The 12,526-nt window shown below is 47.3% G+C and overlaps 1 protein-coding gene across 1 annotated transcript in view; it reads right to left on the bottom strand.

Annotated features, from left to right (window-relative positions):
* Positions 1 to 12,526, bottom strand: part of CASS4 (Cas scaffold protein family member 4) — a 40,987-nt gene that overhangs the window by 1,612 nt on the left and 26,849 nt on the right. Inside the window, exons 4-7 of the mRNA XM_031687679.2 lie at positions 9,082 to 9,183; positions 6,233 to 6,313; positions 4,098 to 5,408; positions 3,126 to 3,203 (exon numbers count right to left, since the gene is read on the bottom strand). Of these exons, the coding sequence (XP_031543539.2) occupies positions 3,126 to 3,203; positions 4,098 to 5,408; positions 6,233 to 6,313; positions 9,082 to 9,183 (1,572 nt within the window). The remainder of the gene's footprint in view (positions 1 to 3,125; positions 3,204 to 4,097; positions 5,409 to 6,232; positions 6,314 to 9,081; positions 9,184 to 12,526) is intronic.

The raw sequence follows: 12,526 nt of genomic DNA, 5'->3' as shown, positions 1-12,526 counted from the left end.
TGAGATTTTAAAACTTACTCAAAGAACAGATTTTAAAGCATTTAAGAAATTCTTCCTAAAAAAAAAAAAAAAAAGGGAAATCCTTCCTAATTCCAGGATCACGAGAGTAAACCCGACCGCCTTCCCGCCAATTTCAAGAAGAAATCAAAATATACTGACCTATCTGCTTTAATATTAAAATATTTCTCTTACTTGCTAATAAAGTTTCATCTAGAATTTTATGTTTGTGAATTTTATTTTCTGGATGTGGAACCAGTTTCCCCCCAGAACCTATTCACTAGTGAAACAGCCTCAGCTAACCCAGGAGTAACCCCTCCAGGTAACAATCCAAAGCCCCTTTGTTAGGTTACAGGTGAGGAAGCTGACGCTCCGTGAAAAGAAGAGGCTGTCTAGGGCCACTCAGTTAGCACACACACACACACACACAAAGTTCGGGAGCCCCAAGCCGAGTAGGCTTAGGTGGGAAGCCCCATGAAAAAGACAGCAGGACCCCCAGGCAGGGCCACTACTCTCCTGCCAGCACCATCCAGTTCCCTGGCCCAGAGGCTCTATCTCACTTTTTGCCTCTGAAACAGCTTACTTCTAGGAAAGTGGAACTTACCCCTAAAATTCTATTGCTTCCCTTAGCTCACTCCTGATTGGTTATTTCTCTCCCTGCTGATTGGTCCATTTCTACAAAGCTTGTTCCTAATTAGTCAATTTTTATTACACCTTATTTGCATATGATGTTGCAAAGTGTAAACTGGCAGCCTGTAAAAGCCTATGTGAACCTACAGACGGGGTCCAGAGCTTGGAGCGTTAACTCCTCTGGGCCTGGTGGCGTAATAAACCTGAGTTCTCCAACTCTCCGAGTGCTGCTTGGTCTCTTGCCCAGATCCAGGTTGCTGCCACAACTGAGCTGTAACACCGAGCTATAACACGTTTTTCTGCAACAGGCTAAGTCTGAAGCTCGCAGCCTTTCTATTAAACTGCACACTCTTATTGACCTATGAGATCAACCTATCAACGATCTCAAAAGTTACATCTCAGAAGCACTCAGTGTGTGGTCTAACTGTGTGTGTCTCCAAAAAATTCATAATGAAAATTTACCCCTTAATGTGAAGGCATGAGGAGATGGGGCCTGTGAGAGGTGACTAGGATTACATGAGATCTTGTGGGTGGGGCCCCCATGAATGCTCTTCTAAGGGTCACATGAGGGCTTACTTCTCCTCTCTGCTCTCTGCCAAGTGAAGATACAAGAAGTCAGCAGTCTGCAGCCTGGAAGAGAGCTCTCATCAGGACCTGCCCATGCTGGCACCCTGATCTTTGACTTCCAGCCTCCAAAATGGTGAGAAATAAATTTCTGTTGTTTGTAAGCCAGTCAGCTCACAGTACTTTGCTATAGCAGCCCAAATGGACTAAGATAGACAGGTGAAGTGAAGAAAAGATTGGAGTGTTGGTTGAGATAGACTTTCTGGGGGTGGGGAGCATGAGAAGAACGCATCAGAGGTCAGAAATGAGAAGCAACGATCTGGACATCAGAATGTGAACATCTCAGCTTGAGGCTATCAACCATAGACAAAACATTTACCAGGACTTCTTCTCCTGGGGTGTTGGGAATGTGGGGAGGTATTTTTCATTGTCACACTGACTAAGGAGCATTGCAGGCTACCATCAGACAGGGCGCTAGGGATGCTGAACAGTCCATCCCACACAATGGAGAACTGTCTGCCCCGATGGTCAGTGGTGCCCCCAATCCCACTGAGAAGCACTGTCAGGCCAAGTGTGGCCCTTGGACCACCGGCAGCAGTGCCTGGGAACTTCTTAGGAAAGAACATTCTCAAGCCCCCTCCCCAGACCTACTGAACCAGAAACCCTGGGGTGGGGCCCAGCCCTCTGGGTGTTACTGCGCCTTGTGGAAGACTGTGAGGCACTCTCAAGTTTGAGAACCACTGGTCCAAAGCACACTTCACGTTGAGCAAAATAGCATGATTTTCAGCAATCTGACAGGCCCAAAGTTTGGCATTTGGGGTTTGTGGAACTGATGCTCACATCAGGAGGCCTGGGTTATCATCTTAGTTGGCCTCTGAGAAGGCAAGTGATCTGGTCCACATTACTGGACATCTCTGTCCCTCTTTCTCCCACCCTGACCACCACCCAGCCAGGAAGTTGAACTGGGTCCCTGGCGCCCAGGCTTCAGTTATTCAAAGAAAACCTTCACACATTCTGCCCTTTCTATCTTGCTCTTAATTTCAGTTGGCTTCCACTTTGTCTTTAAATGGATCTGCTGTTTTTAACTTAAATTAGTTTTGGTAAATGGAAAATGACTTATCATTTGTCACCAGTAGAAGATAACCAATAAAAATAAGCACAATGATAACATCTTTGATGTTAAAAACAAAAGAAGAAGAGCATCAAATGTCAAAGAGGCGCTGAAGATACACAAGCCCCAAGCGAAAATGGTTTTCCTGCCGCAATCAGAAACATTAAAAGAGAATGTCTGGTGGGAGGGTAGAGCTCAGTGGTAGAGCACATGATTAGCATGCATGAGATCATGGGTTCGATCCCCAGTACCTCTATTCAATAAATAATAATAATAAATAAACCTAATTACCTCCCCCCCACAATACAAAACAAACAAAAACATTAAAATGGAAAAAAAAAAAAGAATGTCAAGCAGAAACACACACAGAGGGGAGACCAAGTGAAGACACAGGGAGAAGATGGCCTCATACAAACCAAGGAAAGACACCTCAGAAGAAAGGAACCTTGATCTTGGACTTCTGGCCTTCAGAAATATGAGAAAATAAATTTCTATTGTTTAAACCAAAGCGAGGGGAAAAAAGAACGTCAAAAAGAATGTAAGTCTGTGTGACTTAGTCCATGGCAGTACCCCTACGAAATACTTGCAGGGGATCTAGAGTTATCTAACTAATGGTTAAAGGACCATATTCCACCTTTTGGGAGTTCACTGGACTTGTTCACCTCCAGGCTTCCCCCTACTGTAAAAAAGGAAAAATTGTCACAAAACCAGATCTCCTCCTATGTGGGTCAGGGTGATAATGCTGGATTATTCCCAGCAGGAAACATCTCTGGGGACAAAGCACATTCATCAGAAGAATTGGAGAGTGAGCATTATCTCTTACCTGTGTTTCTAAGTCTTTGTTTTCATCCAACATTTGCTCTAAGATGGGGTTTTCTTTCTCTTCCAGGTTAGGCAACTTCTGAAAAATAAAATCCCTTTGAATTACCAACCTGAATGTTTTTTTTGACATGGCTGTAGAGCTGTTTGCACCCACTTTAACATGTGAATATTCCTCTTTGGGTTTTTATTGATGGTTCCTCCTGCTGATGCCTTTTTCCAATAAAGGAGACTTTGGCAGCCCAAAGGCTGAATTTTGCCCACCAACACGGCCTAATATCGTGGCACACAGTTTAAATGGGAAATGAAAAATATTCAAAGTCCTAGCTTCTCTAGAGTGTGTTAAAGCTTTTGCACCACCAGGCACGTCAGCAGAACACCAAGACTGGGGCTGAAAGAGCTGAACTCTCTCCCTGACACAGCTCCCAGGTCACCTGCTGCACCTCTTGACACCTGCAATTCTTGAACTAAAGATCTCTTTCTATAGTGTCTGGACTCACAGAGCAAAGTGTTTCTAAGAGTAGCTAGAGTCTGGAGGCTGCTAAGACCATGCACAATTTGCAAGAGTGTTTACACTTCCTCTTCCGCTCCTAAGAAACACACTAAAAATGACTAAACTTACAACTTTCAAAAATGCAAGGAACCTTGATGGTGAGATTAAAATTTTTGCTCAAAGAACAGATTGCAAAAGGTTCTCAAAATCCTTTCTAATCTGAGCATCAGAAGTAAGCTCTGAACCCCCAAATTTCCAGAAGACACCCTTTATGCCTTAATATTAAAATACTTATCTTATTTCTTAATAAGATTTCATCTAGAATTTTACTTTCATGAATTTCATTTTCTGGAAAATGGAACCAGTATCTCCCCAGAGACAATACAAGTATCCACAGAGTCTTGGCATCTCACTTACTGGCGAGCAGTCCAGAGAAAAATGGAGAGCTCCCTGATATGATACCACCTGGAACTCTGAACTCACCTGTTCACAGACATTTGTCTCACTTTTCTTTAATAGTTCAGGGGGGTGTTCATTTTCCTTTTGTTTATTAAAAGGTACACTCCTTTGGTAGGATTCAATCTCCCTTCGGGGAAGCTGGATGCATTTTGCAAGCTTAAATTCTGCATTTGGGGTCAACTGCATGGTATCTTCCTTTTCAAAATTTGGCTTGAAAAGGAGCCTCCCATTGGCAATGACAATGGAGGCAAACCTCTTGACGTCTTCCGGAACCATCCGCGCCACCAGGACAAATCTCTCCAGGTCATCTGGGTTGTTTTGGACTTTGTCGGTCACGAGGACTTCCAGGGACCAATTGCAGCTCTCCAGGCTCTCCTTTGTTTCTAGCAGGATTTGATAGGAGTTGGAGATAGTCTGTAGCTGTTCCCTAATTTTGGCCTGAAGGTTACTGTCAGTGAGGTTAGAGGCGGTCCCACGGACTCCATGGGCAAAATCCAGAAACTCTCTCAAGGATTCCTCCACGTGGTCGGCAGCCCTGTGGATTGCGTCGATGTTAGCCTCCAGAGAGTCTCTGAACCTCCACTTCCTACTTACAAAGTGCATCAGGCCCGCGACAGAGGTGGCCACCTTGTGCTGCAGGGCCGTTAACGTCTCTTTGGCCAAGTCCAGGTCCAAGGGGAGCTCTTTTGCTGACTCCTCTGAGAAGGAGCTAGATGAAGAGTCAGTGGAGGTAGAGGAGCATGAAGACAGGATGCTGGCTCTGCTGTCGGAACTGGAAATGGATGAGCTGTCTGGTTCAGGAGACAGTGATGCTGCCTGTCTGGAGAACCATGAGGAATTATGGTCCTTGAGACTCTCTGAAGGCCCATCGGCTTTTCCCAGCTCTTTCCAAGCTGGAGGGACACTTGGCATTGCTTTAGGTATGTCGTAAATGTTCGGCTTGGTGTTCTGCTGCTCCATGCGGGGAATCAGAAAGCTTGAAGGAACCTTGTAGCTGACACCTTTATCCAAAGGGAGCACGACCCTGGCTGGTGGAAAGCTATACGAAGGAATTTCTGGAAGACTGAGTTTCTTCTGCATGGGCATGTTTCTCTGCGGGTGTGGTGTGTGGGACTCTGCTCTGCTGTTTGGAGGACTGTGGAAGCTGGACATATACCTAGAGGGAGCCAAGCGTCCTGACTCTTCCACAAAGCTGGTTAGAGATGCGTTTCTCCCATCAGCCTTTTCTGGAGACACTGGCGTGTCATAAATCCATTCTGACTTCTGAGGGCTGGGCAGCGTGTTGCAGCCGCCTCTCCTTGAGGCAATGGTTGATGTCAGGGGAACACTCTGGCCCTGTGAAGAACAGTTTGGTAGCAATTAAAAAAAAAAAGGTGTGAGCAACTCATTTGACAAACAGGTATTATACTGAGGACCCACTAAGTGCTGGGCGCTGTGCTTCTTAAAAATCAGGTCATCACTGCTAAGCTCAAGCTTCTCCATTGGCTTCGTGGGGCCGTTATCATTCAAGCCAGACACAATCTGGTTCCAGCCTCCTTTTGTGCCTTCTTGCTCTCTGCCTCCACTATGCCTGCCACCACCCTTCTCAGAGGTCCAGCCACCCAGGCTGTTTACCTTCGCCTGAACTCAAACTCAAACAGTTTGCCCAAACTGGTTCCTCTGCTCTAAATGTCCTCCCAACCCCTCGCTTTCCACCTAAGAAACTCCTATGCATCCCTCATGACCCTGCTGAGCTGCCACCTCGGGGCAGAGGTATGTTTACTGTATGCGTGTGACAGAATCCAATGATAAACATGGATTACAGATTTCAAATTAAGGCCCCTCCCCTATATACACATAAAAACCCACCTTAACACACGTCTCCAAAGTGTATCATAATAAGAAGCACACATCTAAAGTCTACTGAGCTCGCACTCTGGGCCAGGCACTGTACTAGGTCCTTTGCAGGGATTATGTCCATACTCACAATAAGTCTGCAATAAGAAACTGAGGCATATGGGGAAGTCAAACCACGCAGCCTGTCCTGATCCTGAACACCACTGCCTACAAGAAGTAAGTTCTGCTCCGAGGGATCTCATTCCTAATTCTGACCAGGCTAACGTTTCCCGGAGGCTGCACAGGTTTGCACAGCGCTAGTTCTCGGCGCCTGTCGTACTTACATTTGTTCGGCTGGTGAGGGTACTGAGTGCTGCCTTCTGGGGGCTGGTGGGGATGTCATACAGCTGCTGCTTCCCTGGCTCCTGGGGACAGACCGCAAAGGAGGACGACTTGGATTTCTCCTTCCTGGTGCCTGCACATCACAAACTCTCCCCACACCAGCGTTTTTGTTTGCTTGTTTGTTTTTTGTTTTTTCCCCAAACAAAACCACAAATCACTGGAAGACTTTGGGACTTTCAGTCGTGCTGCTTTTGTGGGTGGAGGTGTGTGCTGCACTGGGTGTATTTTCAACACTGGACTCTGTGTTTTAAAAAAGGCACCTTCTCGATTGAAGGTGGGGACTCGCTATAGCGAGAATTAGCTGCCGTTGGCCTGAGTTAAAAATGGCAGTTCATTTCCTTCTGTAAATTCACCTTAAGAATGAATTAAAGAAGAATAAATATAAGATGGGGACTTAATATGACTTTTGTCTTTCTTGTTTATCTCGGTGGAGATTTTCCTGTGCTTATAACAACTCATGAACTCATCCTGCAAACATACACTGAGTGCCTACTACCTCCTCAACGCTGAGCCAAATGACATCTCTACACCCGGTAATGCGCAGAAGACGTGGTGCCCGTACAGATAACAGGCATTGAAAAAAATGGTGTTGTTTTATGTTGGGAGGGGTGTAATTAGTTTTATTTATTTATTCATTCATTCATTTATCTTTAATGGAGGTACTGGGGATGGAACCCAGGACCTCGTGCATGCTAAGCACATGCTCTTACCACTGAGCTACACCCTCCCCACAAAAGGCATTTTTTTACGCAGCAGTTAGGAAGTACATACACAAGGATGTGATAAACAGATTGCATGTTCCAGAGCGAGGTGAGACAACACCAAAACAGGTTTTGCAAAGACAGAGAGAAAAAGCTGGAATTTGGAGGGGGGGTTTCTTTGGAGGGAGGTGGGCTGTGCGCCTCCTGCAGTCTCCTCCTCAGCTGGCGAAGGAAGAGATGCTTTTCATCCCCTTCAAGCAAAGTGGAAAGTGCCCAACAGACCTCCTGTGACTTGAGTTATGCCCCCTGAGCTTGGAGGCATCGTGCGCAGGCTCTAACTCCGCTTGAGAGAAGTCAAAGATGAGAGTCTGATGACAAAGCGCAGGGTGGTGGCTGTGCTGTGGAGCCCTGTTCTCAGGGCCAGGACCAGGGCGAGGAAAGAAGAGCGCCCCTCTTGGCACAGCATTTAGAGGGGCACCAAAAACTCGGGCACCAAGGGAAATAGTAGTTTATGCAGTATTTTTTTTAAAATCGCAAACAATGTGAAAAAAAAAAACCCATGGTGAACAAAAGGTCAGAACAAATGAAACAAGAAAAGATCCACAGGGCGGGGACGAGGGTGAGGCGAGTGAAGCGAGTTGTACAAATGGGTCTTTACATCAAACTTAGGTGCCCAAGGCCAGTCCCTCATTCTCATCACCCAGTCCTGCCTGCCTGCGCTCTGGAGTCTATCAGGCCTGAGGGAGCACGCGTGTTTCCCACAGATCAGACGTGGACCACACGGGAGCTGGAGCAGGAGCAGGAGCCAGGCCGGAGAGGGTGAGAGCTTCTCAGGAGGGTGAGGCTGGAGATGACCGCCTGCCCCGGAGCTCAGGGAGGAGCCTTCAGCCACCAGCTGGGGAGAAGCATTTGCCCACCTCGTAGTAGTTGCAGATAAGAGATGCCCAGCAATCAGGCCGGTGTCAGGGTGTGGGGGTACTGGGAGGGTGGGGGGGCACTTGCAGGAATGGCCCAGAAGAGAAAGAGTCATCTCTCAATGCTCACTACCTCCACAGAGCAACACTGTGACATCCCTCCATCAGAACCAGGCACGCAGCGGGGCCTTTCTACCTCTGTGCTCTCTCCTTGCCTGCCTCCCCTCAGCCCTGTAGGAGCCTGAGGCCACCCAGCGAGCAGAAACCAGAGGGAGGGAACTGGCAGCCAATCCCGAGTCCTGCAGCAGGAGCCCAGGCTCTGCCAACAAGCTGGAAGGGCAGGTGCTTTTGCTTAAATGAATACGAAATGTGGGTATTGCCTGGACTGGACATTTAAATTCCTCCGCTGAGACTTCTTATTACCTGTGAGTGACCAGGAAGTTACAAATTCAGACTGAATCTTTCTTTAGACTAGAGCAGTGGCTCTCAGCCCTGGCTGCACTGGAGAACTACCTGGGACCTTTAACCTTCCCGCTGCTCGGGGCCCACCCGGACCCCAAACACTGTAGTCTCTGGGTAGGGTTCCAGGAAGCAGGCATGGTTGGGTAAAGCACCCAGGCCATTCTGATATACACTGATGGGCAGGGGAGAATGCAGCCAGGGGCCCGTTTTGATGGGCTAAGAAATGAGGGAAGCTGTTTTTTGATTACATGAAGCATGTCTTACAAAATTGATCTACCAGTTACATTCAAATAAGTTAAAAAAAAAAACCCTGAGATTTCCTCCCCACCTCTGAGATAACCAATCTTAAGATAATCAATGACCAGGATAATGTTAAGACTATGATGTATCTCCTTCATAATATTACTTTTAAAAAGTGCACATCTGTGTATGTGCATGTATGTGTGTGTATGCGCATGTATGTGTGAAAAGTATCTACTGCAAATGAAAAGTAAACATTTTTAAAATATTCAGAATTCAAATAGTTCTCCTGAGCTGGTCTGGGCCCCCTGGGCACAAAGCTGGCTTCAGAGTGGTGATGTGTCCTTTGGAGTCAGGACTGGCGCCCTAGGAGACGTCACAGTGGACAGCTGAAATGCAATGTCTGCGTAAGGCTGAGAACCCACACTTCGGGCAGAGAAGCCTGGGAGGAGCAGGACCACATAGGAGGCTCACCTTCAGGGCTGGAGGGCACCGGCAATGGGCAGGTATGTCGTACACTTGGGAAGGCAGAGCTGGCAACGAGATCCTAGCAGATCTGGGAATCGTGAAAACGGCCTTGAGGAGAAAAAGAAGAGCCGAAGGAAAGAAGCGTCACTGCTGAGTCCATGGAGCGTGCTCAGTTTCCCAGAGGATGCTCATGTTCTCTAGGGACCCGAATCCTGGGTTATTAACGTGTCTGTCTAACGATGCTGAGGATGCAGCCATGAATGAGACAGGTGGGGGCGCTTTAAGGGTGCTCCCTTATCCTCTGCTCTGTGATCCCCTTCACTGCAGTGGGTCAGTAAACCTGGCTTGGTACCTGCTCATCTTAGGCTGACTGGTCCAAGGACAAACTCTGCAGTGGTTCCCATTATACTCTGGGTTAATTCCAAGTGTCTCGCAGGCCATGCCCTTTCCAACCCCAGGGACTGTGAAAGATGTGTCCCCAGCTCTCAGCCTTCCTCCCCCTTCCCTCTTCCCTGCCACCCCCATCCCTTACTTGAGCACACCAAGCTCTCACCCACCGAGAGCCTTTGCGAACGCGGCACCACTGCCTATGTCTCCCCATTTCTCACTCCAGGCCCATTTTACTTATGCAACTGACTTTGTGGGTCCCCTACCTAGGAGACTACAGTGGGACTTTCCTGTGTTTAGAATTATAGGTGGAAAGAAGCCAGTTCAAAAATACCCAATGTTTCTTGGAAAATGTAGGTTCAAGACGGCAATCAATCAAGGAACATGTTTTGAGAAGCATGGTTTCAAACGATTAAGGGGGAACAGAAGGAAACTCCAGCGCAGGAACTCAAGGGTATAAAAGCAATGTCATCAGGAAATCTGACCCTTTTTACTTGAAATACAAAAGATTTCCCTCTCTGAATTTAAACCAAAAATCAAATACCTTCTTTGTACTGTGACTTTCTTTTAAAGAGAGGACAGCATGTTCTATTAAGGAAGTTGGAATAAAATGTAAAACAAAGCTCAAGATAGCGGTTACCCTGGGGGGAAGTGGCTGGGAGACGTGGGAGGGGGCTTCTGGGGTGTTACTTTTGTTCTGTTTCTGGATCTGAATACTAGACACTGAATGATAGACCCTCAGGATCCACAGGTTAAGCTTCAATAAAAAGTTAATTGCGGCAGAGGAGGGATACACTGGGCGTTTGGGGCCAGCAGATACACACTACTACATACAGAACAGATAAACAACAAGGTCCTACTGTACAGCACAGGGAACTAGATTCAACAGCTTGCAATAACTTATAGTGAAAAAGAATATGAAAAAGAAAAAATATATCTATGTATAACTGAATCACTATGCTGTACATTAGACACTAACACAACATTGTAAATCAACTATACTTCAATTTTAGAAAAAGTTAATTGCAAAGAATAGATAGTGTCAGCCTCAGAGTCAGGGAAGCAAGGTGAAGGGCACTCCCTTGGCCAGCCTGGCAGCATAGACAGACAGACACAACAAAGAATCTTTAGTCTCTGGTGTTCATCCGTGTGTGACCCTGCATGGGCCTTTTCACCTCCCTGGGAGCCAGCATTCTCATCTGTAAAATGAAGAGTTGTTCTAATCTAAAGAGGCATCAATCTCTCACCTACAGAGCTGTCTTCCAGCTACAGACCCAGACTCCCCAGTGAGGACAACCTGAGGAAAGTGACACATTTCCACCTCTTGGTTTTTAATATTTTTGGCCAAGTTTAATCTAGAGATAGTCAACCCATGTATAAATGGAATCTCTGAAATGGGTTCCCCTGGGCCATGTGCCAGGTCTGTGAAATGCCCATTGGAAAACAGCTCAAAGCCCATGGCTGGAGTAGCTTCTGCTCAGAAGGTCTTTTCTTAGCAGTCTGAGACTCAAGGCTCACCGCTAGAATACACGAACGGGGAGGAGATGTCTGCCTATTCTGTGGATCAGAAGATTCTTAACTGCTTATCATCTTGCATTTCTTCTAGCTCCTCCCTTCTTGTAGTAGAGGAAGAAGCAAAATCATTCAGAATCCCCAAAAGATACAACTCGAGATGAACTTAGAAATGACCTTGATACAGAGCAAGCAAGAGACCTGCAGGGGGGTGTTGTGACGTTTCCAACCGCCCGGCCTGGCTGCGGCTGCCCCAGAGGCCAAGGGAGCCTAGACTCCTGATTTCCAAGCCACAGGTCGCATCTATTGCCTTAAAAGACCCCCAAGCACAGAGAAGGCAATAAAAAAAGAAAAGGGGTAGGGAGGAGGCCAAAATAGAGACAGGGTAGTTGTGGAGGGGAACCTGAGCAGGAATAAGAGGCGGGAAAGTTCCCCAGGTGTTTTACTGGGGCCACCTCAAGAACCTACTTGAGCGGCGAGGAGCCCCTGGCTCCTGAATTCCCCTTGTGTGGCTGTGGTTTCTGCCGATGGCCGCAGCCTGTACCAGTGGGGGCTCCAAACCGCTGACATGCCTCATGTCAGGACAAATCCTACAGCTAATGCTTTCTGAGTTAAGCTGAGATAGTAAAGTCATGTCTCCTTTTATACCACTGTCGCTCTAGAAGTTGACAGTGAGCCCAGGGTTATGAAGCCTGATGTTGGACCTGGTGGCTTCATTCATTCCCGCTCTTGTTAACGGAGCTCCGCGGGACACCTGGGGAACGGTGGAACACTGCATCGGTTTTCCTTTTAGGGGGAAGGGAAAATAACCTTTGCTTTTTTTGTTGTCTTGTTTTCTTTAGTGGCTTTGAAAAGAAACGCAAATTAGCCTCGGCTAAGGACATTTGTTGTTTTTGGAGGAGCCAGTACAGAGGCCCTGCTCTGAGTCAGCTGCTCAGACAACAGCTGAGCATACCCAGTCTCGATCTGGGCCAGCTGTCCCAGAAAAGCGACTCAGGGCCCACCCCATGGACGGCGGCAGGAGGCCCTCCCCGCTTCCTCCTGGTGTCGGCAGCCAGTGCCTGAGTGGCAGCTGTTCAGTGCAGCGGCTGCCTGGTTTCCTGCCTGGCAGCCCAAGGAGGGAGAAAATCTGAATTATTCAGAAATCTTTCAAGGCATCAACACCTTCCCGTTTGAAGATGGCGTTGGAAGCTGGTGTGGGGGAGGCCTGTGTGGTAAGCGGGACGTCCCCGGGGGCCCAGCACATGCATCAGGAAGAGTGGCCTTTTCTGGCGAGGGACCTCGCCAGGATCTCTGTCCAGAGCAGTGGCCGGGTGGGATGTGTCATTTGAGCCAAAAGCAAAATGTGTGATGGTAGGAAATCCACAGTGACTGAAGCCCATGCAAATCTGTTCTGCCTTCTTAACACCTCATGAAGCCAGGACTTGGGGGAAAACTGTGCATTATTTTTCTCTTCTATTAATTCCTTTCCTTCTTTAAAAAAAAAAAAAGTTTCAGTCTGTATTTACCAAGTGCTTCCTTTCCTCTATTTAAAAAAAAATTATAGAGGTGA

This window comes from Vicugna pacos, chromosome 19, assembly GCF_048564905.1.
Source record: "Vicugna pacos chromosome 19, VicPac4, whole genome shotgun sequence".
In the NCBI taxonomy this organism is placed as follows: Eukaryota; Metazoa; Chordata; class Mammalia; order Artiodactyla; family Camelidae; genus Vicugna; species Vicugna pacos.
Note: the sequence above shows the minus strand (reverse complement) of the source record. Positions and strands in the feature narration are given on the sequence as shown.